Genomic DNA, 21,063 nt, shown 5'->3' on the forward strand with positions numbered 1-21,063 from the left:
GAAGACAAAATAGATATCTAGCTCCAATTGAACTATCAAAATTGCAAGAAGAGGAGCAAAATAAATTAATAAAATCATTTGAAATAGAGGAAATACAGGATATATTAAAAAAAAACTACCGAACAATAAAATGCCGGGAGAGGACGGACTCCCAAAAGAATTCTATAAAACATTTAAAGACTTATTAATTCCTCCTCTCCTGGAAGTAATGAACCAGATTGAAGAAACACAAAACATGCCAGATTCATGCAAAACAGCAATAATTACAGTAATGTGAAAGACTGGGAAAGATCCACTAACACCAATATCTCTACTTAACACAGATTATAAGATAATAGCTAAACTATTCGCAAACAGATTGGCCGACTGTGCACCAAAAATAGTAAAACTAGATCAAAATGGATTTATTAAGAAAAGACAAACAACGGACAATATCTGTAAGTTCATTAACTTTATGTAGTACAAGGAAACAAGACGCTAACAGTAGCAGTTATCTTAGATGCAGAGAAAGCCTTTGACAGAGTAGAAAGGAATTATTTATTCAAAGTACTACAGAGGTTCAACCTACCAGAGAAATATATTAATTGGATTAAAGCATTATATAAGACTATTGGCGAAGGTGACAGTAAATGGATATATATCAAACCAATTTAAATTAAGCATTTCAACTAGGCAGGGATGTCCACCATCTCCCTCACTGTTCGCGTTAGCTATAGAACCATTGGCAGAACTGATAAGAACAGAAAATAAAATGAGGGTTAAAAATAAAAGAGAAGGAATATAAAATCAGTCTATTTGCAGATGATGTCATAATATACTTAACACTAGCAGAAATATCAATAAAAGAATTACATAAGAAATTGAAGGAATATGGAGAAGTATCGGGGTTCAAGATCAACGCAAATAAAAGTGAAGCGATACCAATGAATAATGCGAATTTCACAAAGTTTAAGAAAGAATCCCCATTTAGATGGCAACCACAAGCAATCTGATACCTAGGTATACCACTAGATAATAATCTAGGCCATCTATACAAACTAAATTATCAGCCATTAATGAAGAAATTACAAGATGACTTAGAACATTGGAAAGATTTACCACTAACACTGATAGGAAGGGTAAATTGCATTACAATGAATATCTTCCCAAGGATACAATACCTATTCCAATTGTTATCAATTCACCTAACAAAGAAATTCTTCAAGGAAATAATAAAGAAAATAATAAGGAAATTCTTATGGAAAAGATGGAAACCGAGGATAGCGCTAGATAAATTAACAGAATGGTACAAACAAGGGGGCTTACAGCTACCAAACTTTAAGAATTATTATAGAGCAGCACAATTAAGATACCTATCAGATTTTTATCAAACAAGGGAAAACCCAGATTGAACCAGATTCTTCTTTGGCTTGGCTTCGTGGACGAAGATTGATGGAGGGGTAATGTCCACGTCAGCTGCAGGCTCGTTTGTGGCTGAGAAGTCCAATGCGGGACAGGCAGACACAGTTTTTATCAGCCCACTGGCGGTGGTCAATGTAGCAGGCACCAAGAGATTTCTTTAGGCAGTCCTTGTACCTCTTCTTTGGTGCACCTCTGTCACGGTGGCCAGTGGAGAGCTCGCCTTATAACACGATCTTGGGAAGGCGATGGTCCTCCATTCTGGAGACGTGACCTACCCAGCGCAGTTGGATCTTCAGCAGCGTGGATTCGACGCTGTCGGCCTCTGCCATCTCGAGTACTTCGATGTTAGGGATGAAGTCGCTCCAATGAATGTTGAGGATGGAGCGGAGACAACACTGGTGGAAGCGTTCTAGGAGTCGTAGGTGATGCCGGTAGAGGACCCATGATTCGGAGCCGAACAGGAGTGTGGGTATGACAACGGCTCTGTATACACTAATCTTTGTGAGGTTTTTCAGTTGGTTGTGTTTCCAGACTCTTTTGTGTAGTCTTCCAAAGGCGCTATTTGCCTTGGCTAGATAAAATAGGGGAGAAGGTACATATATTATATAAGTGGCATGAAAAGATGGTGCAACTTAGGAATTCACCAGTACTGCACCATCTGCTCAACATTTGGAAGAAGATTCATGTAGAAAAGAATAAAACAAATTATCAACTACCAAAATTAATATTGATGCAAAATCAACTAATCCCTTTCACAATAGATAACCTTTCCTTTAGAGAATGGGAGAGAAAAGGGATCAAAAGAATAGCAAATTGTTTTTCGGGAAATAAATTATTATCTTTTGAACAAATGAAGGACAAATATGGTATAACTCACGGTACAATGTTTGCATACCACCAACTGAAAACCTACTTGAAGGACAAATTGGGAAGCAGGCTGAGGTTACCAGAAGGAAGCAATTTTGAATATGTGATTACAGACACAATGATAATTAAAAGATTTATAACAAACATGTACATCAAACTGCAAGAGAAACCAGCTGTAAACCCAAACGAAAATGTGAACAAGATCTAAACATAAAGATAAAGAATGAAACATGGGAAAAGCTATGCTCTGGAACTATGAGAAATACAATAAACACGAAGTTACGCATGATACAATATAATTGGTTACACAGGCTATATATCACGCCCCAAAAGTTAAATAAATGGGACCCAATAGTATCAGACAGATGTTTTCGCTGTAAGGAAACGGGAACAACAGTACATGCAATTTGGGCATGTGAGAAAGTGAAAAATTTTTGGGAAGATCTAAATCAGGAATTAAATAAAATCACAAAAAGCAACATATCAAAAAATCCAGAGATCTTTCTTCTAAGTAATATAAGTAAAGAACTTGGACTTGATTTGGATGGAGCACAAAAAAGATTTATTATGATAGCCTTAGCTGTAGCAAAAAAAAATGTTTTATGTCCAACCTGGAAATTAGAAGATAGCCTGAGAATACAGCAATGGTACATAGAAATGAATAAATGTAGTATTCCATTGGAAAAAATAACATATAATTTAAGAAATAACATTACAGTATTCGAACAAATTTGGGAACCGTACATGGAACACAACACAGAAGTCCTACCGCAGACCTCCACCACCTAAAATGACAGAAGGAGAAGAAGACGAAATGAACTGACCCAGTATGTGAAAGTAGAAGACACAAATTTCTTGTGTATTTTCATTGTGTGATGACATTGTTTAATGGGTTTAATATATCATAAATGTTGAATGTTGAGTGGGTGGGGAGGTGGTGTGAAGGAGGGAGGGAAGGGAGGGGGAAAAAGGGGAGAAAATGACACAGTGTATATTCAAGAGGGAAATGTTTGTGTGTGTATTTTGGTCAGTATGGTTCATAGTGTGAAAAATTTAAAAAAAATTAAAAAAAGAATCCCTTCCTTATAAAGTCAATGTACTTATTGTTTCATAGTCTTATTGATTTCCATTTACAAGGTATTTAAATTTGCTATTTAGTTAGACAAGAGGAGAAGGATGTAAAGGAGACCTGAGGGCAAGTTTTCCACACAAAGTAGTGGGTATATGCCATAAGCTTCCAGATGAAGTGGTAGAGGAAGGTGCATTTGCCAAGTTTTTAAAGACATTTTAACAGGTTTATGGACAGGAAAGGTTGGGGAGGAATGTAAGGGTCAAATGGGACTTTGGCCTGTACAATTGTGCTAACAGACCTATTTCCATGCTGTTTCACTGATTTCTGTTTGTTTGAGGTGCCTGTGCGCCTTCAACTACAATACAGAAAAGGCTACTATTAACTAATAAGGGTAAAGTTCCATTGCTGGGGCTTCTTTCTTTTTTATAAATTAAGACATACAGCACAGTAACAGGCCATTTTGGCACATGACCCCACACTGCCCAATTAATTTGGAACCCCCCCCACCCCCCCGCTTCATTTTGAACTGTGGGAGGAAATCAGCCCCTGGAGGAAATCCATGCAGACATGGGGAGAATGTACAAACTCCTTACAGATGGCACGGAATTTGAACCCTGGTTCCGATTGCTGGCTCTCTAACACATTATGCAAACTGCCATGCCAAATGTGTGACCCATATTTCCATATATTCTTTAATATACAATCGCTGGAAATACGATACAACCCCCAAGATCCAGCACCTATGGGGATTGGTAGATGCTGGATAATTGAATTTTCCATTTGCTTGAGGTTGCATGATTAGCAAACTAATGGTGAGGGGTGCCAATTTTCACATTTTTAAACCTATTTAATTTGCATGTTTTTGCTTGAATTCCGGATAATGGTTTTTACTGTATGAGGTCTATCCTGAGTTTTTCTTCCACTTTTCTTTTACTCAACTGTTTCAGCTCTGCTTAATTTCTGTTTTCTGGTATCATGCATGTATTCTGCCTTGAGCTCAATATCTAGCTTGCTGGTTGAGGGTTTTGTTCATGAAGGCGTTTAGATTCTCGAGTTGTTCCCTTCTTGACTTGAGGTCAATTTTCTTCTCTGGGATAATCTAATCTACAATAAACTGGTTTAGTTTTATAAAATTCATTTTAATATATTATCTGTGTTTTGTTAGGGTAGGTTTATAAATTATAAACTTGAAAGCATAATATTTTTGTTTTCTGCCCCAGGTTCCAGATATACTTGTGGTTATCACTTCAAACCAAAATGATTTGTGATTATATCCTGTTGATTAAAAATGTTGCCTTGTGTGTTTCAGACCCATCAGTTACCAGACTCTGGAAATCAGACAGCAGTTTCGAGAATTTATCAGGTTGGCGACTTGGTATGGACGAAGGTTGGTACGTATCCCTGGTGGCCTTGCATGGTGTCCTGCGATCCATTGCTGCAGATTCATACCAAGATCAATACAAGAGGTAAGTCTAACTGCAAAGATAATTGGCACCCTGGGGTTTCCCTTGAGAAGCACAACTCTTCCTTGGAGTTAACCAACTGTTGCCAGAACATTTCTGCTTTTGAGCTGGGAGCTAATCTATGTGACTAATCTAGCAACAAACTTATTGAGGGAATTTCCCTGAAAACTAGAAACTATTGCTTTTGTTGGAATTAAATATTCAGTTGCCCCACACGTGACTTTTTTGTTTTTAAAAAAAAATCTTTTAAGGTAGTTATTGTGAAACATAAAGTCTGTCGAAAATTATTGTTGTTGCCACATCTCAAGGGAAATCAGCAAATTGATGTTGTAGCAAACAAACACAAATTGCCATACATTCTTGAGACATTGGAGGAGAACTGACTTGGTTTACCCAAGAGAAGTCTGCAGCTTCTCTACTCGCCAAGAATTCTACTTGGTTTTTGAATTGCTTCGGTACTTTTGCATCCACCAATGACAATATGTGGAAATACATTTTGCCAGTTGACCTGTTTTGGTGAATCTTCTGATGGTGTCTTTGGCAAGGTCTAGCTGAGATAATGTTTTGGGTTTACATAAAACATGGAAGACAACAGTGAATTCAAGCTGCCTTCTATTAATTTGGTTCTATCACTGGCCACCAAAAGACATTAGGTTAGAATTTAATTCCATGAACCATAGAAGAATAAGAAAATGATAAACATAAATTATGAGAGATATAGAGGTTAGGTGAGATACAAATCAGAGAACAAGTTAAGGGTGAAAAGGGAAAGGGGAACTTCTTCACACAGAGAGTAGTAAGAGTGTGTCATGAGCTGCTTGCTGAAATGGTGAATGAGGGCTCAGTTTTGAGAAAAACTTGGTACATGATGGCAGGGGTATGGAGGGATATGGTCTGGGTACAGGTCAGTGTTACTAGGCAGAATAATAGTTCAGTACAGACTTGAGGGCCTGTTTTCTGTGCTGTAATTTTCTATGGTTCTAATCCAAGCACTAACTGGCAAAAGGTGTGGGAAAACCCCCAGTTTTATCCTTTTCAGCAGACTATTTTCTACAGTGAAAGAAATGGCCAAATATCAGGTACACATCATTGTCCCCAAGTCCTGAAGTGGTATATTAATTGGAAAAAAACTGAAGTATGCCTTTTCCATGCCATCATATGCATATGATTTGATTTTTGCCTCAAGTTGCATGTATGAGCTCTCTTTTTGATGTTTGTATTTCATCAATTGCACATGGCATGCCAAATGGAAATTCAGAAAATAAAAGAAAAAATTGTGCTCCAAGATGGCATAAGAAATCGAGACAGAGTAGGTAACAGTTTTGAAAAGGGAATGCTATGTATTCCTGAATGGCAAGATCATGGGGAAAATCAGGACCGCAGGACATTGAGGAAAGCTCTTTCTAGTGATTGGACCGAATTGCCATACCCTGTGGTAAAAGATTTGATGTTCTGCCCTTACCCCAATCAACACTGAAGTTTTTATTCCCAAGTTTCTTTTTCTTTGCTGCATGTTTGCAAACTCTTCTCATGAGTATTTGCTTTATTTCAAGTAAATTTATGCCACATTGGTTGTGTTAGAATCTTACCTTTTATGGTGATTAAACTGCTTCTTCTAGGATTTATAATAAGATTATTTATATAAGAAAGATCTGCATATAGTTTGGATCACATATTCAAATGGGATTTGGAGGTTTCAATTAATTGAGCACAAAGTGTACCTCTTGAGAGGTAAGTAGTGTAAAGGGGAAGTGTATAATAATTCAATAAATCTCCCACTTATTAAAAAAAAACACAAAATTGTGGGTGACGGGGCCCTGAATTAATGAATTTGTTATTAAGCGGTGTAGTAAAACACAAAAATCTGCAGACACATAGGTTGAAGTAAAAACAATGCTGGAGAAACATGAAGGGCTCAAGGCCAAACCATTGTTTTTTTTTCTTTACTTTGCAACATAAAATTACGCTGTTTGACCAGCTGTTTTACTTCAGAATTGTGTTTACAGCTAGGTGCTGCCTTGGATTCAATGCCAACTAAAGAATTGATTTTGTCAATCTAACCTATGCCCATCACTGTGTTACTGCACACCCTCCCACACCCAATAATTGTTTAGTGCCCCAGTTCACAACTCCGAGAGCATATGCAGTGACTTATTCCTGTGATACCTTCAATAAACAGGCATTGCTCCTTGTCCATATGTGGATTCCTCCTCGATATATTTGAAGAAGTGTATGCTTATGTACGATGGAAAAAAAAATCTGCACAAATAGATTAGCTATGATATGACCAGTTTTGTCACTTTTAGCAATTTAAATCCCTTGAGTGCAAAAGGTCAACTTGTTTTTCCTGAAAATCTGATATTGACTGAAGGCTGTGATATCAAAGTTCAAGGGTATTGGATTTCGAGATGTCTATTTTTCGTATGTTACGTATCAGATAGTAAGGCTCTGTGGCTCAAACTCCACCCAGTGGCTTCCTTGTTTTGTGCCTGCAAAGCCTTTTCACCAGAGACTGAAATGTAGATCTAACTCTGCATGGGCCAGTCTGATGCTTTGACTCTGGCTAGTTTATGCAATAATAGTTTGCAGTGGGATGGGAACAGCTGATCTGACTCGTACAAGGCATGAAAAAATGTGAAAGATGAAATTAACAGCAAAGAATAAAACAAAGATGATTACTACACAATTCACCAAAGATTGTGTTGCTAAGCCATAAGTAATTACAGAACAATAACTTGTCAAACCAAAGCAATTTGAAAGAATCACTGGCAAAAATGTAGTGCCGTGGTTATTGCTGGCAAGTTGAATAAGTACTTTGTCGTCCACTGTTTAATAATTTTGCTGCAATAACACATTGTTCAATTAGAGAAATATGCTTGTCAGAAAGTAACATGTTGTAAAACACAATGCTGGAGAAACTCAGCAGGCCAAACAGCAGACTTTGTATAGCAAAGATAAACATATAACTAACATTTCTGGCTTGAGCCCTTCATCAAGGTATGAAAAAATGAGGGCAGATGGAAAATCAGCTGTTGTTTCTCCAATTTGTGTGTGGTCTTGGTGGGATAGTACATGATGCCATGGATAGATGTGAGCATGGGAGTGGGGTGTAATATTGAAGTGGTTGGCCACTGGGAGATCCCTGTCACTGATGGTGGCCGCACTCAGCGAAGCAATCTCCCAGACTGTACCCAGTCTCTCCAAGGTAGAGAAGGCCACAAAGAGAGCACCTGATGCAATAGATTACTCCTGTGGATACACAAGTGAAAGGACTATTTGGGGCCCCAAATGGTGGTGAGGGGGGTAGTGTGGGCGCAAGTGTGGCATTTCCTGCGGTCGCAGGGGAAAGGGTGGGGGAGGGGGAATGATATTGTGTTTTAATCTGGTGGTGTTAACTGCATGCAGGTGTAACTTTCACATGTCGAAACATTCTTTTCGTCCAAGAATCTATTATCCTGTGAATGTGATGTTTATAGTTTGCATACCTATCTTAAGCAGTTATGTGATGTTCACTTCAGGTCTCTGAATAAGTGTTATAATCTTTGGTCTGCTGGTTCAGGTGCTCGCGAATACCATGTGCAGTTTTTTGGGACTGTGCCAGAAAGAGCCTGGATCCACGAGAAGCGAGTAGCTTCCTACAAGGGTTGCTCACAATATGAGGCTCTTGTAGCTGATACTGCCAGACAAGCCAGCAATGCAGCAGAGAAGCAAAAGGTATCCATGGTGGAGGTGGGGGGGGGGGGGGGGGGTAATGAACTATAACGATGGACTTCCTCTATTGAATGCATTAAAGTTTGGAAATCACTAGAAGATTTTGACTAAATGTGCTTACATGTGCCTTAGTTTTAATGTCTGCCTCAGGATGTCATGATGTATTGTTGCTTGACACTGCCCTGTGAGTTTGAGTGGTGACTCCTATGTTTATTTAAAATTGAGGCCTTGCATTTATCTATGTGATGGTTAGTTCTGGTTTCAGCTTTCTTAGTGCCAGATTTGGGCCCAGATTGTTGCTGTTGTAACAGCGTTGCACTAACTGTGCTGCTCATTTGAGATAATAACTCATTTTGAGATGTAGGCATCAATAACAATGTCAGAATTTATTCCTGAACCCTACTTGTTATTTAACTGGGTGACGTGCAGATTTTTTTCAAATGGCAATTAAGGATCAACCCTTTTTTTTGTTCTGAAGTCTGACATATCCATTGGGTAAAAAAGAGAATTGTTTTATTGTTATATTTGTGAGCTGCATAAGATTTGCTCATGACCTTGCTGATACTGTAGTACATCCATTCTGTCTGAGGAAAAGTAGAAAGTAAGGTTTGCATCTGCTGAAGTTTAGGGACAGTTGAAAAGTATGTGATTGTGAGAGACCTTGAGAGAGAGAGAATGTGAAGAGGATATTACCTCTTGTGGGGGAATCCAAAGCTCAGTTGCTCCACTTAAAACAGAAATAAGACCATTTTATTTTTCAGAGCTGAAAATCTTTGGAACTCTTCTTCAAAGATATTTTCTTTGGCTTGGCTTCGTGGACGAAGATTTATGGAGGGGTAATGTCCACATCAGCTGCAGGCTCGTTTGTGGCTGACAAGTCCGATGCGGGACAGGCAGACACGGTTGCAGCGGTTGCATGGGAAAATTGGATGGTTGGGGTTGGGTGTTGGGCTTTTCCTCCTTTGTCTTTTGTCAGTGAGGTGGGCTCTGCGGTCTTCTTCAAAGGAGGTTGCTGCCCGCCGAACTGAGAGGCGCCAAGATGCAAGTACAGCATAAAGAAAGTACTGATCTTGCACTTGAAAGTACTAAGGTTGTTAGATGTTCGATAAGCAAAGGGTTGAAAGATTACTGCGAGTAGATGGGAACGTGGGGATGAGATTGCAGTCAGGTGGGCTGTAATCTTATTAAATGGTGGAGCTGGCTTGATGGTCTGAACGACCTGCTCCTAAAATTTGTGCAGGCTCACGGAATTTCAATTTCAGTTGCAAATTGGTATCAGTGTCCTGAAAACAAAAGAATATTTCTTGAGAGTTTAACAAGAAATTGCAGTGTAGCGAATGGCATGCACAGTTGTATGATGTGCACAGGTAGAACCTTGCTGTTACTAGGTGCACAAGCAGCACTTCCATCAACTCCTGTGTTCATAGTGCCAAAAATGAAGGACGTGATTTCATCAGAATAAACAAGTTGCAATGGAAGTAGGCAGCCGCAAGTAATGCCTGCACTAGTTTAAGCCCACCAGTCCAAAGAATGTAGAAAAATACTTGGTCCAATGCACATCAATAACAGCTTGAGGACTCTTTATATCCGTGCATCAAGAACAGAAAGCTTTCTGTCGCAATTATGATTTGTAAGGAAACTACAAGAATGGTGGATCATAATCTTTTGCATCTCACCAAAAATTCTGATATGAATGTACTTGGAGCAGGTGCAGTGGAGCTCCACAATATTGGGGTCATAGTTGGTCATCTGTGCTCCAGAACTTTAAAATACAAGATGTTGGCAAATATGCATGCTGTGATCCAATGCTATTGATTTTAATGGAACAGCAGAGAATTTGGCTCTTATTTTGATTTGATTGATGTGGAACTTTTTTTTTAGACTTGCAACACGGTAACAGGCTCTTCTGACCCACAAGCCCTTGCTTTCTCCATTACACCCAACTGATCTATAACCCCAATACCTTTTGAGTGGTGGGAGGAAACCTACACAAACACAGGGAGAACGTGCAAACTCCTGACAGACAGTGCCGGATTTGAACCCAAGTTGCCAGCACTGTAACAGTGTTGCGCCAACCATGCTTTTTTACTTAAAATCTGCTTTATCATCGACATTTCCTTTATTTATCAATTTGAAGACCAAAAAAGTATCATGTTTTAGGTCAGGGGTGGCCAACCTTTTAATTTTTAATTTAGACATACAGCACACGGTTACAAGCCCATGAGTCCGTGCTGCCCAATTAACCTGTACCCCCAAAATGGCTTGTTACCGTGTGCTATATGTCTAAATTAAAAGGTTGGCCTGTGAAGCCGATAGAATATTCTGGAAATGTTACACAAATTAAATTGCAATGGTTTTCTTGAAAAGCAAAATGTTGATACTTCCCAAAGCAGCTTTTTTTTGAACTTGTAATAAAAGAAAAGCATTGTAATTGAGTGCATCTTCATTTCCCCCCATAGATCCTCAAGCCTATAGCACAAAGAATCCGGCCTCAGTGGGATGTTGGCATATCTCAAGTAGAAGATGCATTGAGATTGGCACGGGAGGACAGGATAGAACAGTACACCTTTATTTATGTGGACCAAAAGCCTGACTTATCAGCAGATACAACAAGAAATACAGACCTTGAAGTAAAGAGAAACAGACAACGTGAAAACTTGTCAAGTCCTTCACAAGACCGGACAAAGCAGAAAGCACTCTTTCCCGCTTCTTCTACTAATGATACAGTTCAACGTGTACGCGAAAGGCAAGCGGACATCAAAGAGCCTGCCCCTAAAATGACTTGGAGAACAGCAGCAGCTAGAAAGTCCCTGCCACCTTCTCTTTCAAACCTCAAAGGAAACCAGGCTGAGAAAAGAAATGGTGGCAGCCTTGAGTGTGAAGTGTTACCAGTAAGAAAAAGTGATCAGGTATTTGAAATCCAGGAGGGAAACAAAAATCGGAAATTTCCTTTTTGATACTTGATTGCTAATATAAGTATGTAATTGTCCATAAGGAAGAACTTCCAGGTTGGTGCTCTTGCGTAATGGGTTTAAAAGCCTCAGGGCAATGTCATTTAATTGTTTTGCCCCTTGTCCTTTGTCCTTTTTATTGGCTATTGATGATTGTGAATAAAACACAAAACTCTGCAGACGACATGATTGAAGCAAAAACAATATTGGAGAAACTCAGCAGGTCAAATAATGTACTTTACATAGCAAAGATAAAGATGCAAAACCAACATTTTTCCTATCTTAAGTACACTGCTTATCCAGCATTAATTTTACTGGTGATTGTGAATGCTGGGCATAAAAACTGTTTGACAGTTACGGATTTTCATCAAATAATTTTTAGATGGCTGATGTTCCAATAATAATTTTCTGGTCTCTTGCTTTATTTGCAGTCTCATCGCATCTCTCTCTCTCTCTCTCAACCTCCATTAACCAGAATTTCACGTTTAATTTTCTCGGATCATCATGCATATAACAGGAATGGGGAAGGAAAGTAAAAGAAAGCCAGTTTTGATTATTTCTGTGCTTTCTATCCCGTTTCTCCTGCAAGGAAGAATAAATTTGTGAGGTGACAGAAATTGGCTCTGAGCTAAATGCTTGTTTTCACCACCTCAGTTTGTATTTAAATGATTGGCCTAATCCTGAAGTATCCTAATTTCCACCTCCCCCCCCCCCACGATATAACCATTATTTGTTCAGCATGGCACTAGATGTGTCAGCACCTTTACAAGCTGGGGAAATGTGGGACCAGCAGACAAATAGAACCATTTCTGGTAATTTTCAAAGACCAGGTTGAATTTTTAAAATCCTAAAGTGGGAGGGACAGGAGCCAGAGGTCGTGGTACATGTAGGTACCAATGACATAGGGAGAAATAGAGAGGAGGTCCTAAAAAGTGAGTACAGGCAGTTAGGTAGGGAGTTAAAAAGAAGGACCGCAAAGGGGGTAATCTCTGGATTACTCCCTGTCCCACGTGACAGTGTGAATAGAAATAGGATGAGGTGGAGGATAAACACGTGGCTGAAGGGGTGGAGTAAGGGGCAGGGTTTTAAGTTTCTGGATAACTGGGACCTTTTTTGGGGGAGATGTGACCTGTACAGTAAGGACGGGTTACACTTAAATCCCAGGGGGACCAGAATCCTGGCAGAGGTATTTGCTAGGGCTACTTAGGATCCTTTAAACTAGAATGGTTGGGGGGAGGGAACAAAATAGTACAGAGCAGTAAGGAGAAGGTTAGAATGCAAACAAAGAAAGTTTGTAGTAAGTATTTGAATATGGATGGGCAGGTGATAGAGAAGGGAAATGCTCTAGAAGAAGATGAAGGGCAATTGGCAGGAAAAGTAAATAATGTTGTTCTTAAAGATGAGGGAAAACAGGGATTAAAAATTGGGAAATCTCTGAAATTCATATATTTTAATGCCAGGAGTATTGTAAAAAAGGTGGATGAGCTGAAGGTGTGGATTGATACTTGGAAGTATGATGTGGTAGCGATTAGTGAGACATGGTTGCAGGAGGGATGTGATTGGCAACTGAATATCCCTGGGTTTCGTTGTTTTAGGTGTGATAGAGTCGGAGGGGCAAGAGGAGGTGGGGTTGCATTGCTTGTCAGGGAAAATATTACAGCGGTGCCTAGGAAGGATAGATTAGAGGGCACATCCACGGAGGCTATTTGGGTGGAACTGAGGAGTAGGAAAGGAGAGGTTACACTTGTAGGGGTGTATTATAGACCACCCGGAGGGGACTGAGACCTCGAGGAGCAAATCTGTAGGGAGATAGTAGATATTTGTGATAAGCACAGGGTTGTAATTATGGGAGATTTTAATTTTCCACATATAGATTGGGAAACACATTCTGTGAAAGGACTGGATGGGTTAGAGTTTGTGAAATGTGTGCAAGATAGTTTTTTACAACAATATGTAGAGGTGCCGACCAGAGAAGGAGCAGTGTTAGATCTACTGTTGGCAAATGGGATGGGTCAAGTGACGGAGGTTAGTGTTGGCGAGCACTTCGGGTCCAGTGACCATAATGCCATCAGCTTCAATGTCATTATGGAAAGAGAGAAGTCAGGGCCAAGGGTTGAGGTTTTTGATTGGGGAAAAGCTAGATTTGAGGAGATGCGAAAGGACTTGCAGGGTGTGCATTGGGACAATTTGTTTTATGGGCAGGATGTAGTAGAGAGATGGAAGTCTTTTAAAGATCAGATTTTGAGAGTGCAAAAGCTTTATGTTCCTGTTAGGTTAAAAGGAGGGGAAAAAGGTTTGAGAGAGCCGTGGTTTTCAAGGAATATTGGAAACTTGGTTCGAAGAAAAAGGGAGGCGGTCATTAGATATAAGAAGCATGGAGTTAAGGAGATGTTTGAAAGATACATTGAATGTAAGAGGAATCTTAAGAGAGGAATTAGGAAAGCTAAAAGAAGGTACGAGGAAACTATGGCAAGCAGGGTGAAAACTAATCCAAAAGAGTTCTACAAATATGTTAATGGTAAGAGGAAAGCTAGAGACAAAATTGGTCCCTTAGAAAATCAGAGCGGAAAACTGTGTGTGGAGCCTAGAGAAATGGGGGAGATATTGAACAGTTTCTTTTCTTCGGTATTCACTAAGGAGAAGGATATTGGGAGATGTGAGATAAAAAAAGCAAATTGGGTAAATATGGGGAATATAGAGATTACAAAAGGTGTAGTTTTAAGGCTTTTGAAGAATATAAAGGTGGATAAGTCTCCGGGACCAGACAGGATCTTCCCCAGGACATTGAGAGAAGTGAAGGAGGAAATAGCAGAGGCTCTGGCGGTAATTTTCCAAATGTCATTAGATATGGGGATAGTGCCGGAGGATTGGCACATTGCGCATGTGGATCCGTTATTTAAAAAGGGTTCAAGGAGGAAGCCTGGGAACTATCGGCCTGTAAGTTTGACGTCTGTGGTAGGTAAATTAATGGAGAAAATTCTTAGAGATAGTACTTATAAACATCTGGATAGACAGGGTCTGATCAGGAGCACTCAACATGGATTTGTGGGAGGAAGGTCATGTTTGACCAATCTGATTGAATTTTTTGAAGAGGTGACTAGGAATGTGGATGAGGGTAGCGTAGTGGATGTTGTCTATATGGACTTCAGTAAGGCCTTCGATAAGGTACCACATGGAAGGTTAGTTAGGAAGGTGCAGTCTTTAGGTATAAATTTTGAGATAGTCAAATGGATTGAACATTGGCTGAAAGGGAGAGGCCAGAGAGTGGTAGTGGATAATTGTCTGTCAGGTTGGAGGCCGGTGACCAGTGGTGTGCCTCAAGGATCTGTATTGGGCCCATTGTTGTTCGTTATATACATTAATGATCTAGATGATGGGGTGGTGAATTGGATTAGTAAATATGCAGACGATACTAAGATAGGTGGAATAGTGGATAATGAAGAAGGTTTTCAAGGATTGCAGAGGGATTTGGGCTGCTTAGAAAAGTGGGCTGAAAAATGGCAGATGGAATTTAATGCTGATAAGTGTGAGGTGCTTCATTTTGGTAAGAAGAATCAGAATAGGACATACGTGGTAAATGGGAGAGCATTGATGAATACAGAAGAGCAGAAAGATTTAGGAGTAACGGTACATCGTTCCCTGAAGGTAGAAACTCACGTGAATAGGGTGGTGAAGAAGGCTTTTAGTATGCTGGCCTTTATCAATCATTGCATGGAATATAGGAGTTGGGAGGTGATGTTGAGATTGTATAATTCGTTGGTGCGGCCTAATTTGGAGTTCTGTGTGCAGTTCTGGTCGCCTAATTATAGGAAGGATATAAACAGAGTGGAGAGAGTGCAGAGAAGGTTTACCAGAATATTACCTGGGTTTAAGCATCTAGAGTATAGGGAGAGATTGGACAGATTAGGTCTTTATTCTTTGGAGCGTAGAAGGTTGAGAGGGGATTTGATAGAAGTATTTAAGATAATGAAAGGGATAGACAGAGTGGATGTGGATAGACTATTTCCGTTAAGAGGAGGAAAGATTAAAACAAGAGGACATGAGTTAAGAATTAAGGGGCAGAGGTTTAGAGGTAACATGAGGGGGAACTTCTTTACTCAGAGAGTGGTAGCCGTGTGGAATGAGCTTCCGGGAGAAATAGTGGCGGCGGAGTCAATTGTATTATTTAAGAAAAGGTTGGACAGGTATATGGATGAGAAGAAGATGGAGGGTTATGGGCATTGTGCAGGGAGGTGGGACTAGAAAGGGGTGTTTGGTTCGGTGCGGACTAGAAGGGCCTAATGGCCTGTTTCCGTGCTGTAATTGTTATGTTATGTTTACTGCAACCAGCCCATCAGAATCTTTTTTTAAAAAAAGCAGAATTGCTGTGAGTTGGATATTTCCAGCAAGTGCTTCAGATTTCTTCGTTGGTGAATTGATGCTTGGTTCAAACTGTATTCTTTCACATCCTTCATTTGTGAATTGCAGAGTATCAAATGTCGATGGTACATGTGGGCACATTCTGCTGATTATGGGCTTGGTAATGCATCTTTGTTCTGCATATGTTGCAATAGCAGAGGATGATGGGATGTTTGCAATGTTAATATGTACGTAAATTTTTTATGGGTTTAAAATAATATTAGGAAGCCATCTCATTTATGCTTTCCTCTCCCATTTTCTGCCTGCTCCCATTTTAAAAGCCACAGTGATTATTTGAGGTATTTGGTTTGGCATATTTTTCATTCAAAGGTCTTATTATTTGGGATGCATGTAACACCGCTTGTCCTTCTTTCTGTGATACTTGTGTTATGTTGAATGAAAAAAAACTGTCCAGTTGCCAATTGCAGGTGATGTTTTTAAAATGGTGACGGGCAAGTCCATTCTAACCCTAAAATACCAAAAGCACAAGGTGGCCTGCAGGGGCAATAGAGAAGTACTTGGGGAGGGGTTTGGAGTGAAGCCATTTGAATATTTGAGAAAGCTCAAAGCATACAAATGCAAAATTTCAAATATGGTAGAGAGTTCATGACGAGATGGTTGAATTTAGTGTAACAGGATTCAATGTCGATCACATTCTACATGCAATTTGACCAAAGGCATGCTCCCTGTAACTGCTTTGTTTCACCTATTTTAGAGCATACAATTCTCAATATATTTTTGGACGCAGCAAAACATTTTGATTAATAAAGTAAATTATTTTTCTTAAACTGATCTTCTAGAATTTTTTAAATTAGTGAAAGTTTGAGTGATGAAAAGTATGCATATTTGCAACTGAAAAATCTGCATTTTCATTGTATTCTTTTTATTGAAGGAAAGTTGTTGATTTATTTCTCATTGTGAAGTCTTGACTTCCATCACATACCTTGGGGAGGAAAGACTTGTTGGTTGCTCATCTTGGCTGTGTAGAGAAAATAACATACACATTTTATTCCCAGAAGGGGACGAGTATTAAAACAGAGATATCACCAAGAGAAGTGGATGAATTTTTGATTACACCGTTGAGCTTGGGCAGTGAGAAGCGAGAAGCAGAGTCTCTGCACGCGTGTGCACATGGAGAGGCAAACTCTGTTCCATTAGGTAAATATTCACTCTTGTACCCTCCACTTCAAAGTCTTGTAAGCTGTATCCTTCTTGAAAGAAGAAAGATATAGTGTAATGGTTAAGTTACTTTCTGGACACCCCAAGCCCAGACTCCTTATCTGCATGTATAAATTGTCCTAACTAGCTGGGGGAATTTAAATTGAAGTTATTCAATAAATGAGAAAATAAATAAACATCAAATAAAATCAGTAGCCCGGTTAGTGCATCACAGTTACCATGCTAGCAACCTGGGTTCAAATCCCCTGGTGTCTTTAAAGAGTTTGCACATTCTCCCCATGACGGCGTGGATTTCCTCTGTGGGCTCAGGTTTTGTCCCACGTTTGAAAGATGTATGGGTTTAGTAGGTAATTGGTCATATGGGTGTATGGAGGCTGGCAGGACCTGTTACTGTGCTGTATCTTTAAACATATATTTTTAAAAAATGAAATAAAGCTTGCATTGGCAATGACAACTCCAGAGTTGTAAACCCATTTAGTTCACTATAGCATATATATAATATATATATTCTCTGTTGCCTTTGCACAATCTGGTCTAAATGTGTAATCCCTAATCTATGGATTCTGGTGAAAGATCAGTGATGATACATAAACTCTGCTTCTCTCTGTCTATGGGTGGTTAGACATTTAATGATCATAACTCTTAATTATCATAAATCATTATCGTACCAGTATGAGAGGAAATGCGAGTTCAGACATCTGGCCTGCGTGTTTGGCTGAGGAGCCAGTATGCAAAACTACCATGCATGGGATTGTTGCTGAACACCTCCAAGTCCGAATTCCACTTAAAAGTTAGGCAACTATGTCATTAAAGCAGTGGGACTTTCTCATAACCTGCTCGGCCTGCAACTGGCCACAGGTCTGTCCTTGCACGCGTGCAGTGTATGCTTGAATTGAGAAGAAAGGTGTGGAGTCACACCCCAGGCTAGTCTCCATGGCATTGTGGACTGAATTGGCTTGTTGCACTTTGAATTGTTTGTTTGAACAGAAAATCGAGCATGACGTATTGCATATTGTCACATCACTAAAGTTCAGTTGAGCTGGGCTATTTGCATATCATGAAATGAAGCCAAGCTGATAATCCAAGTTTGAACTTGAGAATGTTTGGCGCTGAACCAAGCCAAGCCTGTCCCTGCATTCACGAACATTGCGAACTGGGAAAAAGCTTTGTAGTCTGCTGACTGTTATGATTATCCAGTTTAATAGATGGACACAAAGATTAATCATACACAGCATGTGGGTGTTTATTCTTGGACTCGGATTGTTTGCCCATCCCTAACTGCCTGTAGGATGAGCTGTGGATAGTGTTCTCCTGAAGCAATGTTAGGGCGGGTGTTCCAGAGATCTAACTTACCAGTGATAAAGGAGCAGTGAAATATTTTGAAGCTGGGGAAATGCTCAGGGTGAAATTACACGAGGTGGCATGTGGCAGGGTTCATGCTGTTGAAAGGTATTGTTTCAGAGGCCTTAGAATCCATTATGATGCAAAATGTCTCATTGTGGTATTTGCCCTTTGAGTGAGCTAGTTTATATGGGATGCTGTCAAGATCCTTGAGTTTGTTGGAGCTGGACAGATCAACATGAGAATATTGCATGGTATTTGTGACTTGTTCTTTTACAGATAGTGGAAAGGCTTGGGAGAGCAATGAGGTGAGTCATCTGTGTCACAAAATCATCATCCTGTGTCCTGTTTCTGTTACCATAGTATAACTTTATCCAATAAATATATGTAATACCTTTGTTTCAATGAAAGATATTCAGATCGTTTTTGACTTTGAGTCATTAATATGACTTGGTCAGATAGATGGATTTGAAGGAACAGAGATTTAGGGTGCCAATTCCAGATTTCAACACATTGGCAGCTGAAAGCATGACTGCCAGTTGTAAAGTGATTTTAAAATTGGAATGGTTAACAAGTCAGAAAGAAGTGAAATGATAAGAACACAAGAGCATAATAGGTGGAGAGGTGGGAGTGTCATCTGCCCAAGAAGGATTTGAAAATGGGGATAAGAATTTTAGAACTGTAAGATGGTCTGACTGTGTAGACCAGCAAGCATGGGTAATTGAGTTGAAACGTAGTGGTGGCAAATTCTTCCATACTCCCAGCTGAATCAGGGCAGTTTGACAGCCAGAGTGTGAAGTGAACATTTGTCATTTGTGCTAAAGGGGAGCCCTGCTGCTAGTGATGAATCAGCTTGGGGGGTGGGGGGGGGGGGGGCGTTGGTGCTCAGTTTTGAGTTGCCAGGTATGTTTGGAACTTGTCTGTTAGCTTGGTTATATTATCGTGCAGAATGATGGAGCGCATCCCCAGCGTGAATAAGTGTGTTGATGTCTTTTGCGATTATGTTTGACGTGGACAGATGCATCTGTGACAGACTGGTAGATTAATGATGCTCCACTCCTATTTAAGATGGGCTCCCAATTCACGCAGTGGCAGATTGCATGCCATCCTATTTTTTTCAATATACTGTGATGCAAAAGAATAGCATTTCCCAGGCTGATGGATTAAGACTCCTAATTAAGTCGAATTAGGAAGAATTTCTTTCCTAAAGGACGTTACAAAATCAGATAAGTTACAACAAAAATCAGTTTTGGATTCACTTGCTTTTAATAAAAAAATAAAGTTTAAAAAAGGCTTTTTATTTTGCTTTGTTTTTAATAGCGTTTAAATTCCTCAGCGGCTTTGGTGATCATCTTGATCCAGGCTTCTGTAGCACTGGCATACTAACATTCCACTATGTTCCCACACTCCCTAATTTATTTACTACCGTGAAGGAAAATTGGAACAAAAATAGAACAAAGGAATGCAAATCCATTTTGGGAAAAGGATTTTATTTTAATCTTGGGCATTAACTTTTTCAAATCCAGCCAATTTTCTCATTAAATTCATTAAAGCACCTTTTGAATTTTAATGTTTGTTCATTTTTAACTGTAATTGTCCAAGTGTTTCTTTGTAGGCCTTTACTTAGAATTCTCTTTAATGTCTTTCAGAAAGGAAACCACAGAGAAGGTCAATAAGAAGTCGTTCTGAATCGGAAAAGTCTGTTGAGGTTGTACCAAAAAAGAAAATGCGAAAAGAACAGGTAAGCGATGGTGTTAGTTATTTAAATGGTGATGAGTTTGCAAGTAAGAAAGAAGATTCCTCTTCAGCCCCACAAATCTTTTCCACCATTCAATTACATCACAGTCAATTATGTAATTGCAAACACCATCAACAACAAAAAACTAAAAATGCCGAGGGCTCTCAGTTGGGCAGTGTCTGTGTAATGAGAAACTTGAAGTTTGCTGATGCAGGCTGAATTCGTCACAATCTTCAACTCTACAGTTATCCTACATTCCTCCGCCTTACTGGTGGGAGGATTCCGTATTGCCACTCTGTGAACAATTTGCCACCCAAATAGAGTAAAATACGCCAGTCTACATACACAGTAATTGAAGTAAAAGCACAATACTGGAGGAATTCAGCAGATCAAGCAGAATGCTTTATGAAGCAAAGATAAAGATACACAGCCAAAGTTCAGGGCCACCTACATTTTGCTCATACCTTGATGAAGGGTTCAAGTCTGAAACGGTTGTGTATCTTTATTATACAATTCCCCAGAGGCTGCGTGAGAAGCTGTCCTCACTAGGACTTAACACTCCTCTCTGTTATTGGATCCTGTACTTCTTAATGGAAAGATCACAGTCTGTCAGGGTTGGTAGCAGAACTTTGGGCACCATCACAATCAGCACTGGTACACCTCAGGGCTGTGTGTTCCCCCCCCCCCACCCCCCCCGGCTTCTGTTCATGCTACTGACCCATGACTACATCAACAGATCCACCTCCAACAGTGTCGACAAGTTTGCAGATGACACACAGTAGTTGGTCTCGTCAGCAACAACGATGTGTCGCACCACAGAGGAGGAAAATCTTGTTAAATGGTGTGAGAGTCACAACCTGAGTCTTGATGTGGACAAGATGAAGGAGATGATCGTGAACTCCAGGAGGACCAGGAACAACCACCTTCCCCTACATACGAACA

General features: G+C 39.8%; 1 protein-coding gene across 6 annotated transcripts in view; it reads left to right on the plus strand.

Moving 5' to 3' along the window:
* Window positions 1-21,063, plus strand: part of nsd3 (nuclear receptor binding SET domain protein 3) — a 123,046-nt gene that overhangs the window by 49,671 nt on the left and 52,312 nt on the right. For all 6 annotated transcript variants that reach the window (XM_069917828.1, XM_069917829.1, XM_069917827.1 and 3 more), the window contains 5 exons: window positions 4,650-4,806; window positions 8,363-8,517; window positions 10,974-11,423; window positions 16,880-17,021; window positions 20,033-20,124. In XM_069917828.1, the coding sequence (XP_069773929.1) occupies window positions 4,650-4,806; window positions 8,363-8,517; window positions 10,974-11,423; window positions 16,880-17,021; window positions 20,033-20,124 (996 nt within the window). The remainder of the gene's footprint in view (window positions 1-4,649; window positions 4,807-8,362; window positions 8,518-10,973; window positions 11,424-16,879; window positions 17,022-20,032; window positions 20,125-21,063) is intronic.

Source organism: Narcine bancroftii, chromosome 2, assembly GCF_036971445.1.
Source record: "Narcine bancroftii isolate sNarBan1 chromosome 2, sNarBan1.hap1, whole genome shotgun sequence".
In the NCBI taxonomy this organism is placed as follows: Eukaryota; Metazoa; Chordata; class Chondrichthyes; order Torpediniformes; family Narcinidae; genus Narcine; species Narcine bancroftii.